Source organism: Scomber scombrus, chromosome 11, assembly GCF_963691925.1.
Source record: "Scomber scombrus chromosome 11, fScoSco1.1, whole genome shotgun sequence".
NCBI classification, from domain to species: Eukaryota; Metazoa; Chordata; class Actinopteri; order Scombriformes; family Scombridae; genus Scomber; species Scomber scombrus.
The window spans coordinates 11,394,319-11,417,227 of record NC_084980.1 but is presented as its reverse complement, the minus strand read 5'-3'; the positions used below and the strand labels follow the sequence as shown (position 1 = coordinate 11,417,227).

The window sequence follows — 22,909 nt, the reverse complement described above, 5'->3', positions numbered from 1 at the left end:
CATTTATGGAAAAATGCAGCGGACTGAGCTTATACGCTCTGGCCCACTGTTTAGCCCACTGTAAATGTGTCTGCTTATTTTTCTATGGGTAGGTGTAGGTGTAAGTATAGTTGTACTATTTAAACAAATCTCTACTTTTCAGAAACCGAGGGACAAAAAAAGATGAATTCTCCATTTTGGCTTCCTCTTCAGTTACTGATCATTGAATTACACAATATATTCTATGTATGTGTGTGACAACATCATACATATAACTGAAACAAATACATTCAAATATATGTGTAATTATTATTGGAGTTTTAAAACAGCAAGAGTTGGTCACACAAAATATGACTTGATCATTTGAAGGGATGATTTGACTATTTGTAAAGTCAATGTGTCATGTCTGAAATTAGAAATAATTTGTATCGTTACGATTGATATGTATCTGAACCTATTGGCAGTTCGGTTACGTAATTTCCACTGTAATAAAAATTTGAACTATGTGCAGAATATTTTCTTTCGTCTGCTTCATACTGTTGACTCAAGTGGCCGATGCACAAAGCACTCAAGTTAAATGTATGATCCATGAGAGCAGTAGCTCAGCATTGGGTGTCAATTTATGTCAAGTGGGGACTTTATAATACAAACAACATACGAAACTCTACTTCATTTGACCTGAAATCTGGGTTAAAGGAAAAACTGCACAAAACCATAGTCCATAAAATTTGAAGACATGAAGAACAACAGACAGGAGATCCCTAATCCAGAATCGACAGATGTGATTTAGTAGACGCTAAATATACAGTTTACAGTGGAGTAGACTGATGTAGCAATAGAGAATTACAATATGCAAAAACAACATGATAATATCAAGTGAATTAAGTAAATATAAAGTGTAATAAGTTAAAGCTTTCCAGAGTGTAAAAGAGTTAATCGGAAGCTGCTGCACCTCCAAAAGTTAAAAGGGCCCATAAATCAATATAACTGCTCAGTTTGACATCTTAAACTTTAAATCTTTAAATTCTTTCACACACAACAGCCAAAAGATGTAAATATAATCTACCAAATAATGCAGTTACTTTTTTTATCCAACTATGACAGCAGCAGTGTAAAGGGGGTCATTGCTCTCTAACGGTCCCTAAGCATAACTTAGTCAGTTTCCCCCTCTAGTGGTTACAATGAACAGTCAGGCTGATACTGCGGTAACACTGAAGAGCTTTGTTGTTCTTCATCAAAAATGAATTGAAAATGTCATTTAAAAAATTATTTTGTTCTGTTTTTTGCAAAACTAAACTGCATTACACATTTTTTTATCAGGCATGACACTGTATTTTCTATCTTTTTAATCAAATTATTACTTTTGGAAGAGAGACTAACGTCCTGCTTATACTAACACTAATGACTAAGGTAGCAGTTCATCCACTCTGCTCAGGAAGCATCATTTCAGAGCATTTAAAAGTTTGGTTTCCTTTGCAGTTTCTAGTCTTTTTATTGTTGCTACAGTCTGATATGTCCCCTCTGTGTTTCCTCTGTGCGTAGGAAATACAGTAGAGCTGCTCGTTTTGTATTTGGGCAGTGTTAGAGCTGTCCCGGGCTGCTGCTGCTGCTGCTGCTGCTGCTGCTGCTGTCGGCCTGAGGAATCAATGAGGCTCTGGAGGCGATTGGGGAAATCAGTCATGCTGAAAATATGGAGTACAGCAGTGACGCACACAGCAGCCAGCCTGCCACAGCCACACAGGCCCTATTGACTAATCTGGGTGTGTATGTTTGGGGGGGTGTGGGACTGGCGGCTATATTGGGACCTCTGACATTGACACTGTTGCCCTTTGGTTGGATGGCCTCACTTGACACGTTTTTTTTTGTTGGTTTTCCTCGTTATTGTTTTAGCCACGAACTGTCTTCTGTGTCTGTCTGCTTCAGAAACATCATTTTATACTGTGTTTACCCTCCAACCCACCGACCCCTCTTTCCCCCCAGTCATTATCTGTGCACTAAAAGCAGCACAGCAGCACTATCTCTACTTGCGTCCTCTCTATCGCGTCTTCTCCACCCTCTCGTCTGTGCCTTTACCCTTTTTGTCTAAACTATCTCTTTTTCGCAGTCAAGCAGCTGTTGTGTCCATCTCTCTTGCTCTCACTTCCTATCATTCTCTACTTCAGATAAACACCATCTTCTCTAACCGTAATACGCAATATGGACGGTGTTGATCCAGCTACTATCTTCTCATGATACTGACTAAGAGCTCTCATCTCCAGCCATGTTCGACTTAATGCAGTGTGTTCAAGTGTCCTGCACTACCAAAGAAGCCATAAAAAGCCTTGCTGAGAAGGTTATGGTGTGTGTGTGTGTGTGTGTGTGTGTGTGTGTGTGTGTGTGTGTGTGTGTGTGTGTGTGTGTGTGTGTGTGTGTGTGTGTGTGTGTGTGTGTGTGTGTGTGTGTGTGTGTGTGTGTGGGTAGGATGAATAGTGCCCTGGTACTGTTAGTACGACTAAGGATAAGAGCTGTCTCTATTGTGATGGACACATCTGGATTACAAGAGACTGCTTTGTTTCAGGGTTTCTGTGTGAGTTGCACAAAGGCAGAAAAAATTACTTATTTACAAAACAATTTAAGTACAACCTTTACTAATTTAAGAAATACTACCGCCAAAACGCAAGCACATTAGTGTTATCGTCTCCATCATCACACAATAAATAAATCTTTGTCTTCACTGGCACCAAAAGTGAAAAACCCAATTTGAACTTGAGCTTTGATCTGAAGCTCCCAACAGTGACTCCACTTGAGTACTGTGGGGGGGTTTTTTCCAGCCGGGAAGCTTGATGTACAAATCAGGTAAAAAGAGAATAGAGGCTTGTTCTGTTCCCTTCTGCACTTCTGTATTTCTGGCTGTGGTCTAAAATCTCCTGCTTTGATCTCCTCATATGATCCAAACAGGCTCACGGCTGGAGGAGTTCGGATGACACTCGCGAGGCACATGCCTTATGCCCAGAGTTCAGAAAAGTTTGCCGCACCACACACTGGAAGTTTAAAAAAAAAAAAAATCCCACAATAGCTCTCCCATGTTGTTGGGGGTTTTTTTCATGCAAGGTTTTTTCAAATTCCTGGAGGAGGAGGGTGATTTTTTATGAACCTGTGCAGCATTTTAAACTTATTTTAGTGATGCATCCTTTTATAATGCATATGGAGTCACGCTGGCCTCCAGATTCCTGTGTGCATATTTGCTGGCTGTGTATGTATGTGTGTACTCTTGTATTTCATGTATTCTTACAAAACAGTGAGTCCTGCAGAGATCTTATGACAGCTGTAGTAGATTTTATGCTTTGAGTCCAGCCTGGTGATTACACTGTTGTATCAAGTTACAACTACAATTAAGTCAATCAGTCTCATCAGTGTGTAGACAAGGGACCAGCACTGATGAGTACAGCAGTTATCATGATTTACCTCTTGGAAGAGATTTAATTCAACACATCATTTTATCCCTCTCTGTTTTGTTACCTAGAGGATAAGATAGAAAACACTGATGAAATCTGCTCCCTTTGTTGCTCTAACAGACACATTTTCCACGGTGGGGCGATATTTTTTCAGTCCTCTTATGAAACCCAAAAAGTCCTGAGCCACATGACGGTCATACCGTGCCTGACACGAACGCCTCAACTTGGCTCTGGTCCATGGACCCCAAGGAGGGACATCAGTGGACAGAGTCATCGATCCACCATGTCACCCCTGAGGCCCTCACCGCCATCCACAGCACCCAGTGCACCAACAGCAACACACACCGGTTTCATCACAGTGCAGCTTTCACAACATCAACACCAGATCTTTGACAGATGTTTATTTGGACTTAGAGAAGTTCATCTTGTGTTCATATAGGAAACAGGTGGAATCTCACCTCTAGTTATTTCTTAGCACTGGAGCAAACCAAAGCAGCGTTTTTTAGATATGGAGGGACTGAGAGTTGCAAATATATTCACTTCTATGTCAAATTCTTTTAAATCAAAAATTACTATTTTAAATGTATAGAACCAGACCTGCACCTGAAATGTCACGACTACACAACCGAGTCAGAGTGAACCACAAACACCAGATTTAAAAAAAACAATGCTTAGCACACCGACAGAGCAGACTATCAGCAGTTTACCCTTCCTGTACTGTACGAGACGAAAACTTGCCTGATACCGAAACAGGTCACATCGGGGTTTTCAATGCAACCTGAACATCTGCAAACACCTGCAGTGTGCTGCCTTCACTGTCACACACATCATCACATAACTCTTAACACACAGCCGGATACATACCCAATGCACGAGTGCCTGCGTGTGGAGAAGTTGCCGTGCATCTTCCTTGAAAAGCGAGAGTCTTTGTTCATCATTTTATTGGCAGGTTCAAAAAAAGAGTTTAGTTGAGTTCAGAGGAGCATGAAAACAGCAGCTTTGGAAAGCGAGGGAGAAACAAAGTGAACTTCTGTGGCCCGACCAAAACACTCCATGCTGTATTGAATCGGAAAGGAAAGCTGTCCGAATTCCTTTTACGTACTCTGTTGTCACAAGTTATGGCACAAGTTATGGCACTGGGAGACCTGGTCCTTTTGACAGGACAGTGCAGGAAAAACAGTTCCAAGAACAACAAATGCAAAACAGAGTTGAGATGCAAAACAAGGAAACACAAGACTCATCAACTGCACCTGGTAGGACAGTAAGTCAGGCCTGCTGAGTCCTTTTCTGTATTTATTAGATAAAACCTATTTGCTAAAAGCTCTTTGCTTCCAGCTTGGTTCAAAGTGCATCAAAGTGGGAGTCCAAGTTGTGGCTATGGTCCCGGCGTTAAGGATATGTCCATTTGTAATTGTGGAAAAGAAGGAATCAAAAAGTAGTGTGTGTATGTGTGTGTATATGTGTGTGTGTGTGTGTGTGTGCGTGTGTGTGTGTGTGTGTGTGTGCGTGCGTGCGTGGGTGCGTGCGTGCGTGTGTGTGTGGACAGCCTAAAAAGGCAAAGACTCTTGGCTGTTAGAGACCTATCACCGAGAGAGTTAGCGTATCATCTCACTGACAGTGAAAGAATGGGGCTGAATCAAATCAAGTGAAATTGATGATGGTGTCAGCTGTCAGTGCTCGTCAGGGACTAATTCCTCACTCGTTCTTCTTTCAGTTCACCACAGATGTGCCAAGATAAACGCTTCTCCTCTGGTTTTTTTCTCCCCCCTCGCACTCCTAAATAGGAAACAGCAAGCTTGAAATTTTCCAAATAAACTGCAAGATGACAAAACGGAATTCCTCAACAATGTGCCCCAGGTATTGTCTGTCTTTAAAATTCTGGTCCAACAACCGTGACACAGAGCTGTCCATCTGAACAAAGGGTTGCCTATGTGATGCTACACCAACAGACTGCGCAGAGTTAATCTTAGTGGGAAAAAAGTGAGCTGGAAAGAGTGTTATAATCCCATCAGATGCTCCCTGGAGAGGGCCGTCCCAAGTAGTCCCTGTCAGAGGGCCATAACAGACTTCTGCTCTCTTCTTCTCTTCTCTCCTGAGAGTGGTGGGACCAAACTCTGGCTTAAAACAACAAACAACACTATCTCCCCTGAGAGTGAGAGAAAGAGAGAGATACTGTGGAGGGAGAGAGAAGGGGTGGGGTGTTGGGTTAGTTGAGAGAGACACAGCCAAAGAGCAAATTGAGAGAGGGAGAGAGAGAGAGAGAGAGAGAGAGAGAGAGAGAGAGAGAGAGAGAGAGAGAGAGAGAGAGAGTGAGAGAGAGAGAGAGAGAGAGAGAGAGAGAGAGAGAGAGAGAGAGAGAGAGAGAGAGAGAGAGAGAGAGCGAGCAACAGGACAGAGAGAGCAGAGAGAGTGACAGTCACTGCATGAGAAAGTAGACCAATGCAAGCAGCACTGGGGTTACAGCGGTAATACAACGTGAGGTAAAAGAGGAAATACAGACCACAATGTGCTATATTAAATTATTAGAAGAACACGTACAAGTTTTTCGTTCATATGACAACTCATAAACAGATTCTGTTTTCGTGTAACCAGCCTTCATCCAACCCAGTAGTAACAATAGTGTCCTGTCAATCAATACTTCAATATTGTGTGTCTGTCTGTGTGTGTGTGCGTGTGTGTGTGTGTGTGTGTGTGTCCTTTTTAATATTGCGTTCACTTCTCATGCCTTGATATAATCCATCTGATTTGTACAATATCCTCTTCAGAGTTAAACAAATATTTGCTGTAATTAAATATGTGACTATGAAAATACTGCAGAGAATACATAATTTTTCATAATATGGGGGGTGCAGGAGGACAGGAAGTATCTATTACAACACATCTGAGATTCCCTGATAACTAGCAAGTGAAAATTTCTCCACTATTAAACATAACTTCTAACTTATATAACTATGAATTTTAGGCCAACATTCACAGATACATTTGTTATTGTTAAGTTATAATAGCAACTTTTTCTCTTAAATTCAATGGGTTGGACTAAATAATATGCTGACGGCTGGTGAATAATCGTTCAAAAGTCTAGCAGTGATGTTGCAGATTGAAGCCCACTGAATGCCCTTCCTCTTCCCTTCCACTTCCAAGCGTGTAGGAGAACATACGGAGGCCGCAAAAACCCATGAAAAACCTAAAGTCCCTCTCTGGAGCCAATGTTTGGTTTTTCCGTTCTGGGCTACTGTAGAAACATGGTGGTGCACCATAGTGGGCTCTGTGGAAGAAGACCTGCTCCCTGCGTAGATATAAAGGAATAATTCTAAGGTAAAAAAAACACAACCATTCCTATTTTCATGGGATAACACAATAATTAAAACATACTTATGAATATTATATTAAATTTCTGCAAAGTCCGTTCCAACAGATGACACTAAATCTTACACACTGGTCTTTTAACTTTTTGAACTATTATTCTCCAGTTGGCAACATATTATTAAGTCCAACCCATTGCATTGGAGAGAAAAAGGTTGCCATTAAAACTGAATAATATTTCTCAACAGCATCAAGCCAAAAAACCATTAGGACCTTAAAAAACAACGTTGTTAAATATTGGGGTTTGTATCCAGTATAACAGCAACCAATGGATAGTGCTCTTATCTCTACTATGATCATCATTTCACAGCCTGATGCTTTATGTCCACATTGAATAACATAGCAGCCTCTAGTGGAAAAAATAAGAAATGCAACAGTAATTTTCATTCAGAAAATCTGTGAATATGATGGAAATAAACCTTTTCTGTTGTGCTAACATATACAGTACTTGAGTGAGGGTGTGAGTGTTTCTTCAGGCTCATTATAATTTCCCAAACTACTACTAAACTGACTAATCTCAATTTGTCTTTGACTGGTGCATGTCTTTTCATTTTGTCTGATAATTGTTTTCCCTTTTTTAATGTTTGAAATAAAATAAACTAAACTAAATATCTCTGATTGACAAAAGTGTGAAAAAGTTGACAACCCCTTTGGAGATAAAGAAATGAGTGTGGTAATGTGTGTGGTTCTAAATGATTCTCTAAATGTCAAATCATTGAAAGACATTATGGAAGCAAAACTGACTGTCACCCCCGAAATAGCTTGCAAAAACTATTTTCATGACACATTGTTCACGAATGAAATCCATTTGACGTAGTGTCTCTGGAGTGGAAAAAGAGTCTTAATCAACTTAGACACCTAGTGAAAATAACTTTGCGGGTATGTTCTATATTTGAGCTCCCTGCGACATTTATTTTCCACTGGACCCCCAGTTTATTTAATTTTTCCTCCTTGCCAGCCATCCTGCAATAACTCTCCACCATCCATTTATTTCAGCTGTGACATTAAGGGACACTGCACATACCCCTCAGAGGGACACTTCGAGTGGCCTGACCTCAAGGCTGTTTAATGTAAAAGCTCTGACAAGCTGAAATCTCCCTATCCTGACTGGACTCTTGCACTCTAATATTTGGATTTTCAACAGACACATTAAAATTAATGAAACAGTTTGGCTGCAGAGTTACAGTAAACCTTTGAAAAGAGATGCGTCTACTGGCCCCACTAGAAGTTTACAGAGGTGAATGATCTTATAAACATTTTTTGACTTTTCTAGTAGGCAATGACTTCTTCATAAATGTTTAATATTCATGTCTTGCCAATAAAAGTAAGGCAGGGTTTTACAGCACTAGCTAGAGTTTATTAAAGGTGCTTAATTATATATCAGTGACTGGTTGTGATCTGACATCACTGCAACAATGTAGATACACATTATAACAGGCAAGAATTGCTTGGTGCCTACATCCGAGTGTATATATGTTGAGGAGTGAAGGGTAAACACTGACAAAGAGATAGGAGGCATGTGTGTAAAAGTTGGTTTTACAGTTCTTAAAATTTTCCACAACAGGCTTTTCTTTGGAAGGAACCTACAGGCGTCCTTAACACACTAAGGAGAAAAAACACATTGTGTCCTAGGAGCGAAAGAGAACATATATTTATCTGTTTTCATATCCATCCACACATATGTATGTGTAAGGCCCTGTTTGTTCTTCATCTCTCTAGAAATTAAGTCAAGTATGGTTTAATCACATGACTCTTGCAAATGTTTATTTTGCATCCGAATCATGGGCCAGGTCGAATGGAATAACGGCTCGTAAAACTAACGAGTATCATTGTAGAGCCCACTGACAGGATGACAGCATGACAGCTGTGCTCTCTGCAAACAAGAGCTACGGGCACAATAACAGATGAAAAATTAAGAATAAATCAAATATGAAAGCAGGGGATACCCGGTTACATGTTCAAGGCGTGTTCCATTGTCGTGCGGCAATTAAAAAAGGTTATTTTGTAGCTGACAGATTGAAGCGCTTGCTTGATAAACAAGTGGAGCAACAAACTGCTGATCCAGCGACAGCAGGGATGTCGATGAGCTGTGTGTTTGCTGAGATGAAACCACTCTGTTGGCAAACAAAAGGTGGACAAAGCTTTGAACACACCTGTACACACCTGTAGGAAATTAAACACTAAAAGTGACAATATGTGTTTGAAATCCGAAAAAAGAAGTCATAAATGAATAAATGTTGTAACCAAACACAAAGGTAGCAAAATATCAGCAGGATCCAATCCTGTATCTGCTGTGCACAGAAAAAATATTCTTAGTAAATATCAGCTGATCCATATAAAGAAAATGAAACAGCACCTTTGAAATCCTCACATTATGAGCATTTACTTGAGCAGAACTCCCCTCAAACAATGGCTGATTTTATTCTGGCAGAGGACAGCGTGTTTAACCGAAACACAGCAATACATCTTGTGGTTAGGATGAATCTCATAAAATGAGCTTGAGGGCAACCATTTTTGTAGTGTGAAAGGCTGCTGCCTGCACAAAAATAGACCAAAAACACATCAACAACTGCAGCTGAGTCGAGTGACCCTCAGCCGTAAGACAAGAACGATCTCCTCCTTCAGCAACACTCCTCCCTGCAGATACCACTCAGATATTAAGCAGTACTTTCAAATCATTTAAACGTAAAAAGTACAAGAAAGCTTTGATTTGTGGATGTTGAGATAATTTCATATACTGCTAACACTTCACAAAAAAAGGAGAGTATGATGTGAGAATAATCAATAGGGTTTTGTGGCTGTGAGATACCTGTCCAGTGCAGGTGAAAATGTTTTACATACTAGAGTAATGCTACATGTGGTTGATTCAGTGGAACAAAAAGCATCATCATATTTGCCACCTCAGTTTCAGAGTTGCAGACTCTACCTGGGTGTGTGGGCGAGGGTGAAGCGGCGCCTCTGCAGGTTGATGCTGCGGTTCATCATCAGCTTCCTGAAGAGCAGCGGGGAGTTTCTGGGAGATGCGCGCGGGGAATCCCTGGGTGAGCTCTTCGGGGATCCTCCTGGGGAGCCCGTCTTAGACCTGGGCATAAGCTGAATGACGGGCAGTCTGGTCACCCTGCATTCCTGCGGCCTCCCCCCCTTAACTTCAGCCTGCTCATCCTCGGAGCTCTCGGAGCACAGATCACTCATGGTGAAAGTTAGATAGTCAGTCTGCTGACTTTAGTCCCAGGAACTTTCGCTGATCTGTTTCTCTGTGGTTTCTCAAATTAACTTCCCAGAATGTTTTCGTGACGTGACATACGGCGGTGATCCGTTGGTGTCTGTGGCTATCTGTCTCGATATTCCAAATCCAGGTAAAGCTATAGTGCCTCTGGTCCAGTCCTCACTTCCTCACACTTGAAAAAAACCTGGGCCTGCTGATGAACACACATAAGAGCACTTTAAAATCCAAAAAGAGAACTAAAACTACTTAAAAAGGTAAACACAGCTGCCTTTCTATCAGACTTTTTATCTTTATTTGAAACCTGATCGTCTCTTCTCTTCCTGAAGACCATGTTGAATGCCGTGCTGGGGCAATGGACTCAAACATTAGTGTTGATGTACTCTCCCTGCCTTCCTCCCTCTCCCAGGCTTTGTTTACATTACTGCTAGGCCTTCCCTCTCTCCAACTAAATATGGACGTCTGATTTACAGCAAGGAGAAGCATGACAGATCACCTCCTTCTGCTTCTCTCCCCCCTTTCCCTAACTCCTAATCTCACTGAGCATATTGTTCATCAACTTCAAACTGTGCTCCATAATTCCATAATTACTTCCTCTCTAAGTTCCTCCAGTGTATAAACATTAAGCTGTCGCCAGGCTCGGCCCTCCAGCTCAACTGTCTTACTCTCACTCCAACTGACTTTGCATACTCAGGCTTTTCCTCTGGTCCCTGAAGTGCTATTTGTTGTGAAGTTGCCTATATCCTCAGAGACAGCCTTTTTGCCTTTCACATGCTCCGAGCGTACCAGGAAGAGTCACATGAAGGGCCTCTGACTATAAAAAGCAGAGGTAGATAAAAGTTATAGAGAGCATGGGTGCTGTCACGATGGCGCTCTCTATCTGTGACCAGAGGCAACATCAGCTTCACCCCCACCCAATCTCTTTGTTTATCGCTCGGGAGTGAGAAAAGGTCCTCCTGTGATAAAGGACTCACAGCTAAACACCGGTGCTGTCTGGAGTAACTGAAATAACCTAGGGAGCTGGAGCATCTGACACAGGGCTGAACCTATGACCAACAGCTGGTAGGGAGAGCAGCGAAGAACGATTCTTTGCTTTTTGCGGATATACACTCACAGCTACTGTACTGCACTGTATGTATTTGGGACAATTGTTGTAGTATTGTACTTGTAGACAGAGATATGTGTTCTCATCCTAACATAACACAAATCCTGTGAAATTGGAGTCTGGAATACAAAGTCAGGTTTACGTGACCTACCGTCACCAAGGCATGTCTCAAAGGACTTTACACAGAATGAGCATCTAACACTGGATGTGACTTTGGATTCGTTCTTCCTGCTTGATCACTTCCATGACACTCCGCACTCTGCCGGAGGTTCAACTCTTCAGCATCACCGTCACATCCCTTATGGATCGTATTTTCTCTAGAGTGCTATCTGGAGTCACTGAAATACAGTTTGCTGCTTTTATTTGGCCTCTAGGCACATCATATCATTCCTATTGCAACTAAGTATTTGAACAATTGTAGAAGTTTTCAGATTGTATATTCTCTTTGCAGTTACCTTTATCTCTTCTGATTGGTTTAGCTCCAAGTGCTCTCATCAACTTTCCTGCCTGTTTTCAGCAAAAAAGCTCTTTGTTCAGTACCTGCCTACCGCCAAACAGTTGACACACAAAGTTAGCAGCAATATAAAGCATTTAGCAGCTAAAGAGCCAGATATTTCAGTCAAGAGTTAGTGGAGACCAAAAGGAGTTATAAGGAGACCGATGTTAGACTTAGATTTGGTTGGTGGATTCAATTTCTTGAATGATACTAACTGCAGATCAGTTTGAGTCAAAAGTATGTAATACATCCTGAGTAGAGATAGTAGTCCAGTGTTTGCTCCTTTATTTTGTTTTGTTCCAATGCCCAGGCTGTAAATATGCGCTATTACCCAAGTTCAACACATCTAAGGATAGTCCCGGGCCAGAACAGACTGTACATTCCTGTGGCAGCACTCCCGCAGGTCCTGGATTGGGGTTGATCAAGTTCATCAAGAGTTAGTTCTGGTGGGTCGGCAATGTGAGACAGGATCCATTCGTTTGTTATAACTTGTTCCACGTTTACATTTATCTAGACAGGTCTAATAGTCTGCTCTGTCCACCGGGTCACTATGGAAAATATTGCATTATAAAGCATACTTTCCTGTGGGCTTCACTGCCAAGCTACCTCCGTTTAATGTTCCTACAGTCAACCTAGAGTCTGTTTACAAGTTTTCCAAAGTGGCACATGTCGTGGCATTGACAAACACATGTGAGCCGCCTTTTTGATGACTGACTATGTGTTGTGTCTCCACAGCTTTGTTTTTTTCTTTTTTCTTTTGAAACACTTTATTTGTTATTTTCCAACTAACATATAAAACAATCAAGTTTTCTGTTTTACAAATAACCATAGAAAAACAATCCCAACACAAAAAAAACCAAACCAAAGACAAACCAAACCCAAAATCAACCTGACAAACTTATCACAGACAACAGACAGACAAAAAAAAAAAAAAAGAAACACAAAAACACAAAAACCAAGAGCACCTAACATTCGTTATGTCTCCACAGCTCTTATTGGTACAACCTCCAACCAGAGGACATTTTTGTTCATCTTGTGATTTTAGGAGGCCTTTTTGTTTCCTCCTGGATTCATCTCCTTGAGTTTCCACCAAGCCAAACAAAGAGAAAAAACAGAACTTTTGGGGCATTATGCCAAATCAAGACTCCAACCAAGCCATCTGGAGTTCCCATTCTAAACGGGGCTGAAAACCCCACTGAAGGGGAACTCCCAGCTAGAAGTGTGTGTCAGACATTGTATGTGCACCTAGAGACAAGCTGGACTGCCATTATTGTGAGCAAAAACATGAAATGCATATCAGATCAACAAGAAGGCCGTCCACTCTGCTCCTGGCTGAGAGTAAGGTTTGTTTCTTGGGAATCTTCTTCTTCAGGTAGAAAGACGTAAGCAATTTGCTTTAAAAGATCTTTCAAGGTGATATGATATGACAGGGTACGACTAAATAAACTAAATCTTGAATCAAATTCATTATAGTACAATAAATCAATTTTGATTTAATTTTCTTAACATGTGCAGCATTGTCAGGTTTGAAAAACCTGTGGCTTTAAATGCCTCTTCATAAACAATTTCTCTGGCACTGCATCAAAACTGCACTACCAACTTGTAAACAGGCGAGCACATGGCTCTTCTCCTGGAGAACAAATACATTGAAAGGCTTTTTAGTACATCATTATAGGGGTTGTGTCTATGGCAGTGTTGATTTTTACCTGCCAGTGTATAAACAGTGATGGAATATATAAAGCCTAATCATCGCAATGCAATAACCTATTTTCCGATGCTTCTTTTGCAGAGTTTCAGCCGTGGCACATTAAACGTGATAAATCGGCCTACCACCGTGTTTGCCCTAGTGTGTCTATAATTTATACCAAGCATTCGCATGTTAAGTCATTTTTTTTCATGTTGTAGCCTATTGAAGAGAAACCCAGTTGACTGATATCATACACTTTACTGTGCTTATATTAAATACAACATTTGTGAAGACAAAATTATTGTTTCAAAATGTGAATTGTGTTATGATAACACATAACATCTATTTAAATTCACTGATATGAATGCCTTCCTGTGACATTCTAAATATAGGTAGGTATAAAGTTAGCAAAAAAAGACAAAACAAACTCAATACTGTAGAGCATTTGCTTTAAGGATTTTTAGAGCCACCTTAATAGTTTAAATTTGTCCTCACAAAAGTTAAACATGTCATTTCATAAGCCATGATACCTATGAGTTGCACTGGGTCTTGTCTATACTTTTAGGCACTGCAGGCTACATCCCAGGACTTATATCCAATCATTATACAGACTAATACTGGCAAACAACAATATGTCAAAAAAGACCTGCACCACTTTGATCTCACTTTACCACGTAGTAATTTGTAGCTTTTAACATTCAATACAGAACTGATTAAAACTATCACTGTAGTACCTGAAGTTGTAGCATAATGTTGTCTTGTATAAAACGTCATTTCATAAACATTAAAATTGTCTTTCATGCTAATGGGGTCCGTGCTTACTGTATATTTCACTCTGGAAAACGATGTTTACGAATGTGCAGAGTGTTATCACAAATGTTCCAACTACGTCCAAAATAAATTCCAACCAGTTAGCATCTGGCATACACTTTAACTGCCAACGTAATCAAACAAGTCTGTCTGCATTCTTTGGACACTTTACATATGAAGAAAGGCAAAAAATGTAACAGACATGTAAGCAAACCAGCTTGAATGTTGTTGTGGAGAGCCTTGTTTGTCTGATCTTTTATAGTGATAATTGTTCAGCAGTGTGACAGAAGAGAGAGCACCGCCTTAAGCAGCACACTTTGTTGGATCATATGCTTAAAAAGCAAATTTTCTCCTACCTAATTTAAGCAGTTAAGAAACAAAAATATATCATCAAGTTCTGCTGAATATTTGCCATCCAAACCAGGGCATCAAATGACTTTATAGGTAATATAATTGGAAGAAGGTGCTGCAACGTTGTCCTAAATGTATATACACAAACACTGTGTGTTTACAGGAATTGGTTATTGATTGATCATAAATAAGCAGTAACTATTGAACCTTGAAAAAGAGCCGATTGGGCAGTTTTCACACCATCATCGTCACAAATCTCACAAAGTTTAAAAAAGTGAGATGAGAACTTAAGTTTATGTGTTGATACTGTGACCATGCAGATGTCATTAATGGCACATTTAAAGTATATGGGGAAAACCTGAGAATAAAATGAAATATTTGAACATACACCCTCATATCCCTTTAAGGTGGAAACAGAGTCTGAGCAGGTATAAGTGTGTAAGAGAATGATGAAAAATAAACAGCAGGAGTATCAGGGGAAAGACTGACACTGACAACATTCAGCATTACTGACTCACAAGGCTTTGGTGATTAAACTGGTCAGAGTCCCGAGACCCCGGGAGGGCTTGACGCTGAAGACTATGGGGCCGGATGCTGGGTCCTCCTGGGGTTGGTCCTGCATGGAGGGTCTGCAGGACAGCCTGGGCAGCTGCAGTGTGCCTGAGAAGAGCCTCTTCACGGCACATCTGACATCTTTGAAAGGCTCAATGTAGGCAGCCTGCTCTGAGGAGTCCCACTGTCTCTGTAAAGCAGAGGAAACTGGTTTAATACACAGACTACAGTGTAAAGAAATGCATTAAGAAGTAATTAATTAGGCAATGACAGGAAATTGTAGTATGTGGTTGATAATATATTGTATTAAACATCAAAGTTCATTCTCGAACCAAAATGAGGTCCACTTAGTGTTTAGAGGTTAGTACTCATTTTGTTGAGTACCTGTATACTCACTGCTGACAGAGCTCAGCCTGAAGTCTTACCCTACTTCCTTTTGTATCCTCTTTTTTAGTGTCTTTCATTGCAATGTGTCACAACATTTTGAAGCACTGTCAGGGTTCAATCAAAGACTTTATCTTCATCTGCTAGGACAAAACTTGGCATGCTTCTTTCACTTTAGACACATTAGTTGCTCTGTGTAAAAATTGTCTTGTAAAGTCAACCACTGATAAGCGCCTTTAAAAGTTGGTTAGGAGTTTTTCTTTTTAGTTTTATATTACATTTAAAAAAACGTTTCTGACAACAAAAACAAATACCAGGAGGGTCACAGCATGAAACCAGCATACAGTAATACTATTAAATATCTCACATCACAGCAAATACAAACAAAACATCTATAATACATACAGTAACAGTGTGTGAACTATAGGTTAATGTAAAGAGGAAAAGCCAAAGAAGAAAGATGCTACTGTGTGTTTATCTTGGACTTCATTGGAAGTGAAAAGTGAATCTTCATTTTCTGTTCCATATTTATACAGATTACTGATTCTGAAATAAGAAACTGAAAAAGGACAAGCTCGGCCTTAGTTTAACTTGTTGAGGACACCGTCTAAGAAACAGAAAAAAAACTTTCCGAGGAGATCTAAAGGTACGTTGCAGACAGGGCTGTTTTTGTGCTGTTGCTGAAAATGTGATGAGCCTCGAAAAAAGCCCACTCTGGGCATTATTTTTGGAACATTTGATCAGATTTCAGGTCCTGAGACCCACACACTATCACCTTGGACACAATAGATGGTTTTCACAGTGAGATAGTGTTTGGGATTTAGCTCTTAGGGCATCGCTCTCTCAGCGTCAGTATTGAGGGGAAACAGATAAGAGTCTTTGTTTTCCACTGCATCCCGTGACCTTATCTCTCATCTGCTAGGGAGTTCCACCTTTCCATAAACAATTGTCAACACACTCTCTCATGTTTTATTGTTGACCGCTTCTGACCAAGTTGACCAAGACACAGAGCAGTGTTGTTAATTTCCTGTGCTGCAAACTTCACTCATCAAGGGACGTTTGATTTTCTCCTGAATGATTTCTCCTCTCCATGACACAGTTAGATATTCTATTACTGGTGCATAATAAATGACTAGTGGTATAAATAAAATATGCTCTTTGTTTAACACAATAAACATGACAGATTTATTAGTTTATTGCCATTAACCTGAACTTGCTATTAGACAGGACTTATTCTGACATACAGTAGGCTTCAGGAATAATCTCCAAAACTGTTAGGTAAAAATCACAGAATATATAAAAATGTAATTACATAAAATGTACAGGAGATCAATCATGAGTAACCTGCCATCCTTGTTTTTGTTATTACACTCTTGCTACTGTGAAGCCGGGTGAGTTTTTTGAGTTCTAAAAATATGTCAGAAAATAAATACTGACTATGAATCCTCGGCCACACACAGAATCCCATTAAAATGTTATCACTTACATTTTTCTCTTTAGTATTTCTTAAAGGTTTATTAATGACCCTTACCTCGCTGAAGTTGAACAATTTTGATGAGCTATTTCTCCTCATACTTTCTGCTACTGTATCATGGGAGCAAGACAACTGGGAAGGAAATGCCAAGAGAGGAGGATACAGGAACCACATTTAAGATCAGATATGAAGAACACTGGCACCAATACTTCCTTGGGCTGTCACTCAGTGAAGAACAACTATTTCCCCGCCTCTTCAAAACCCCCAGCTGTCATTAGTCCAGTGATAAACAGCTAACTTTTTTTTTGCAGTTTGCATTTCTACTTTCTTGTCTGGCCTTTTTCAAACTCTAATCTGATTAGACCCAAAAGAGCATTTATGAAAATGGCAAAACTTCATCTGTGGAGCAGGAATGAAAAAGTATATTTGAGTGTGCATATGTTAGCTGGTAGTGAGACTGAGGTGCTGCATGACAGGCCATTATTCATGTGTGTCTATCTGACTGGAGAATCAGAGGACCTCATGCATCCAGACCTTCTGGTTCGGCTGGACTCTGGCTTTGATCAAGCTGCTGCCAACTATCTATCCGTGTAACATTTTTACAACATAAACACAGCTTTGGACAGAGCTACTATTTCTAATATGATTTGAGTCTATGTTAAACATTTGGTATGATCCTCAGGAGATGTTGTGAACTTTAATGACCCTGCCCCTCTGCCTCACACCCACATGTATACAGATTTAAAAACCAAACACAAAACATGAAACTTAATGTGAGTTGTGACTCATGAATCTCATGTGTTTTCAGTGCCTTTAGTTATGATCTTTGGTTTGCTTTTTTATATTTACTTTGTGTATAATGCACTTACAATCTGTATTTTTTAATAAGATGTTACTGAACATAAAGTCATTTCTCAGGATGATCATGGAGATTATACTGGCTTCAGACTAAAGAAATCAAAAGAAATACATTTAAAATACCTACTTAAAGACTGTAATATGGTTAACAGTTCATTATGTACATGTACGTTGATGTTGGTTTCTTTATTTACGGCTGAGAACAAGGGTTGAGTGGTGAGAGTATGATAGTGGCGCCATCTAAAGGAGACTGAGGACATGGTCTGCAACCAATCCAGGACACTTGAGGCCACGTAAACATCAGTAGTCAAGATCCTATAAAAGTCCCTCATGGTCTCATGTTTCAATAATGACACATTTTTTAGAAAGCAAATTGTATTTATATTCTGTGAATTATAAAGTGAGGTGATCATAATTCTTCCCTTTATAGAAACAGACTGTAAAATCACAGATTTAAAAAATAGTTTAGAGACATTCCTCAGTGTTCCTTATTTACTGGCCACACCTGGAACACAGCAACATAAAGGCATGTGTAGCGCTGCTCCTTCACTCATTGTGGCAGTAGCTCTTGTAGTGTCTCTTGGCCCCTCCACAGGCCTCTGGCTTGGTGCCCTGAAAGAATAAAGAGCTTGTTATAGGTCAAAGTTAAAACAACAAGTTATGAACTGCTGGTGATTTTATAACATACACAGTAAAATATCACAAGACAGACAGCACACAGAGTCAAACTCTGAACTGAGTGACACTCAATGTACCTTGTACATGCCGCAGACCAAAGTGAAGAGAGAAGACATGGCTTTGTTCTGCAGGTCCTCTGTGTGCTCCTGCAAATAAAAAGGAGTGTCTCAAAGGCTATGGAAACAAGTACTGTTTAGGCACACACTTACAGCTGCAATGGTGGATTAATCAACTGAATGTCACATAAAAAAAGACGAGTACAATGACAAAAAGAAACATGCATGTCAAAGCTCTGTCAGCAGGTCCAGGCTTCAAAAGTAAATCAACACCTCTGTGAAACAAGCAAACCTTGCTAGATCTTTACAAAGCTGGTATTTAATTCAGGGCTGACTGGCACCAAGACTGCACCCAGAAATGAAACATCAACTGTATGGAGCACAGTAACTGATCATAGATATTAAAAAAGTATAATCTAAACTATAATCTTACATTTTTCCTAGATCTGGAGACAGAGCCAAAAAATGATTTCATGACAGTGCTTTGTAGCAGATATAGTCCTGGTACAGACAGCTATTTAATGGTAATCATTGTATGTGAAAATGTATTCACACATGTACTGGTCAAGCAAAGTAAACCAAGACTAATGCAACTCAATCTACACTATTATTTAAGTTTTATTTGATAATCCAAACTCTCTTTCATTTACATAATGGAGTTGTGGGGCAGATCAGGTGTCAAAATGATGACTGTAAACATGACATGATCTGTTTAAAAATGAGCATCAACAGAAGTGGCAGAACTGGAGCACTGCATAGGAAGCGGCTTCAAAACAGGAACATTACACAAATATATTTTATCTCCAAGTCAGAATGTAGGTCTGAAGCATTATACTTCCATGGTGTCTCTGAGGTAGTTTGGCTTTTTGTCATAGGTTGTGCTGCTAAATGCATTAAAACATACCCCGTTAATAGTGATCCAGGGCACATACTGGTGTGGAGGCTTCAGGGCTCCAGTCTCCAAGGCATTCTGATGCATTAGTTGGTTTCCCTGATCCCCTTTCACACAACTCATGACGCTGTCCCAGGTCAACTTGGGGTCATAGATTTCCAGACACTACAAACAATAGACGTAAATAATGAAACATCAAACTCTGTAGTGAAGCAATTTGCTGTGAAAGTGCTAATGATGCTTGGAGAGATACGGGCAGACAAACAGATCTGATGAAGTGATGGGGTAAATGACATAAATGCGCACACACACAAACACACACACACACACACGCGCACACACACACACGCACACGCACACACACACACGCACACACACACACACACACACACACACACACACACACACACAGACAGAGTTTCTTACACTCTGGGCTGACTTGATGACATCAGGGGAGCTTTCCATACAGAAGATGATCAAGCCGGAGTAATCGGTCATGTTCATTAAACAGGTCTGAGGGGAGTGGGGCAGGAAACACACATGAATAACAATTTATCCTGGTACAATGTCAATATTCATTGATTGGTTCAAATAAATAAATAAATAAGTAAATAAATAAATGAATTAATCTTGAAGAACTGAACTTTTGTCTGGGCACTTATGGCACTCTCAAAACATTCATATTCAGTGCATTCTTTGAAAGATGAACAGTAATAATCTTACAAAACTGAAAAAAAAACATGGTACCAAATTGTAGTTTTATTATTATTCAGGAGTTTACCTTCTGGGGTAAACTACTGAATGCATTTGGGGTGTAACTTTACCTCAATCATGTTGCCGAGACACTCAGTTTCTCCATGCTGACACTCATATTTATACTTCTGTCCATCAGGTTTCTCCTGGTGGTTAATAACAACATGGTAAATGCAAAAGCCATTATTACAACATACCTCACATCATTATCCCCTTACTTCCAGTAAAGTTACAGAGAAACTCTTGGACAATCATATTTATGTGAAGATTTTGTGATCACATTGGGTTTTAAACTTTTGGCAAGTCCTGATGAATTTCCATATTAATTACAGACCACATTCTGTAATTTTGTGATGGAAAAAACACTGTCCAGAACGATGAGTTAAATTATAGAGAAGCACAGTGAATATTTTATTCCCTGCCTCTTGTGTAATGTTCCCACACCACCACTCTTTACAGAGGAAGGATAAGTCAACTGTAGTATACTGTATACTAGAGGTGCTTGGTTCATTTCTTACCTGTGCATTTCCATAGGGCACTAGATTCACAGTCATGATTTCTTGCAGCAAGATCCAGGTGGGGAAGAGCATCTCAGTGAAAAACCCTCTGCAGCCGGGACACAGGCTCTCATAGTAAAGCCCAACCTCGATGCGGTCTTCCTTCTGATGTGACCTAGTGAAGTTGGCCTCAAGGCATTGCTTCAAAACCTGTGCAAAGGGGCAAAAATGGGGAGGTAAAATGTTGTGTCACAGCTCTCTGTTGTTTTGTCTGTGTCTGCACAGCCATTGGTAGTTGGCTTCAGGACAACAATATGTCTAAATCATTATCTAGTGCTGAGGATTATTTAAATTTTCCATTTGGAATACTAGGTGACCTCAGGATCAGGGTTTTTCCATTTAAAAAAATGTATTTATGTTAAGTGGCACTAATTTCAAAGTTAGTAACCTTGTAATTAATGATCAAATCCATATCAATTACTGCCACAACAATATCAGCTGTTCAAAAATTACATTGCTACTGAGCATGCCCAGTATGCACATTTATTTCTGATTGGCTGAAACTGTGACATAGCCTTTGTATATGTTTATGTACTGTGTCGGTCTACTCTGTATAAAACTGATAGAGTTTATTGTAGCGTCTAATTAAACCTTTGTATTTTCTTGAGTGCTTCTCTATGAGTTAGGGGAAAACCACTCACCGAGGGAGAGATGTTGACCATGTTCAAGCGAACTACATTTTTGAGGTTACTTCCTTGTTCCTTTGCTGAGTTGTTTCACATGTTTTTCCACCACAAATGGAACATCCTCACTGTGCCCACTTCTCCAATTGATAGCGATTTACATTTCTACGGTAAACCAAAATTACAACCTGTACTGAACAATACAGTCTACACATAGCTCTTTTGTTCCTGTACAAAGCGATAGTTAATAGTACACAACGACGAAGGGAACATATTGGACGGGGGGGGGGGGGGGGGGGGGGGTTACAAACGCCAAAACGCAAATGTGTCTGTTATTCTCTGTGTTGAAACGTGTCGGTGTGAATTATGGCGCTTTTTTACCACGGATATTGAAGGAGAAGAGTAGGCAAAGTTAACCGGTAATTCAGCGTCCGGGTTTAACGGATGTTCTGTTGCTATGGTTTCCTGCGCAGTGATTTAGAACGGCGGTGTTTAGGTTTCCGCGGTCAGTGTTTTGTTAGCAAAGGAAGAGATAAGTGGTTGGTGTTGGAGATAACGCTGGGTTCAGGTTCAAGTTAAGGTAACGATAAAGGGAAACACCAACAAGCCAACTCACCTTCACACAACACCTGAACTTGCTTAATAGTTATGTCTGAGGTATCATAAGAAAGAGCGTTTTCTGAGGTCTTAAAGTAAGACAACTTGTACAAACATCTCCAAAAATCTTACCCCGCACTGGATAGCTGAGTCCAGGGATGAGCACCACTTAGATGGAGCATAGGAGCATGAAGAGGACAGTGTGCCGCTGCTGGACTCAATGTTTAACCAAACGGTTAAAATTAACAGCAGAAGTGTCTTCATCTTCAGTTGCAGTGTAGGACCTACGTTTGACACTCAGTATGAAAGTCAGCAGCAACGCGACAATGACCCTCAACTTTACTGCACGATACAACTTTAAATACAGCACCGGTGCTTCCCAGTGCAGGCTACCTGCTTTTTGATTGGCTCTCGATCATATGATGAAGACAGCGTCACTTGTATCTAGCAGACATCCCTGCAGAGCAGCCCTGTCTCACTGTCAATGATTAGGGCAAACATGATTAATCCACGCAAATGAGTCAAAATGTCACCAGATCTGTGTGGGCACAAGTCTTTCAACACAAAATATTTATTTTTTATTTGCAGTGCAGTGCAGGTTATCTTGTTGATTAAATCTTGATATTTTATGTGAAATAATGTGGTACAGTCAACACACAAAAAAACACTTTTTCGCAAATGTTAAACAACATTTATTCATCTCCCCCAAAAAGCAAACAGTAATGCTTTTGTTGTTGATGTATTTATAGGTAACCAACCTGTAAATGTTTCACTGTGGCCAATAAACTGGTTGATGAACCTGTTCTTGCACAGATAAAATGGTATGAGGAAAATGAGTTAGAAATGTGTTGTGATCTTGTGATCACATCACCCAGTTCTGTTGTTAGTCATAGTTGTTTTTCATGGACAGCTCATCTGGCTAATTATAAAGCACTGGCATGTCTCAGAGCAGTTTCTCAGTCCATAGGTCTTGCTCAAGAGGAGTCATGAGAAACACACACAGCGGCAAAATCATCACAAACCCTTGAACATTACGC

At 40.1% G+C, this 22,909-nt stretch overlaps 2 protein-coding genes across 2 annotated transcripts in view; both read right to left on the bottom strand.

Moving 5' to 3' along the window:
* pde4ca (phosphodiesterase 4C, cAMP-specific a) overlaps nt 1-17,640 on the bottom strand; it is a 47,111-nt gene extending 29,471 nt beyond the window's left edge. The window contains exons 1-3 of the mRNA XM_062428442.1: nt 16,916-17,640; nt 14,986-15,190; nt 6,003-6,006 (exon numbers count right to left, since the gene is read on the bottom strand). Coding sequence (XP_062284426.1) covers nt 6,003-6,006; nt 14,986-15,190; nt 16,916-17,032 — 326 coding nt within the window. The 5' untranslated portion in view covers nt 17,033-17,640. The remainder of the gene's footprint in view (nt 1-6,002; nt 6,007-14,985; nt 15,191-16,915) is intronic.
* Nucleotides 17,641-18,061: 421 nt separating this feature from the next.
* Nucleotides 18,062-22,222, bottom strand: ifi30a (IFI30 lysosomal thiol reductase a). Its single transcript, XM_062428441.1, has 7 exons — nt 22,005-22,222; nt 20,614-20,802; nt 20,167-20,241; nt 19,769-19,855; nt 19,355-19,507; nt 18,472-18,540; nt 18,062-18,328 (listed from the first exon to the last, which is right to left on the bottom strand). Exons 1-7 carry the CDS (start codon nt 22,134-22,136, stop codon nt 18,263-18,265), a joined length of 771 nt encoding a protein of 256 aa, XP_062284425.1. The 5' UTR covers nt 22,137-22,222; the 3' UTR covers nt 18,062-18,262.
* Nucleotides 22,223-22,909: the final 687 nt, after the last annotated feature.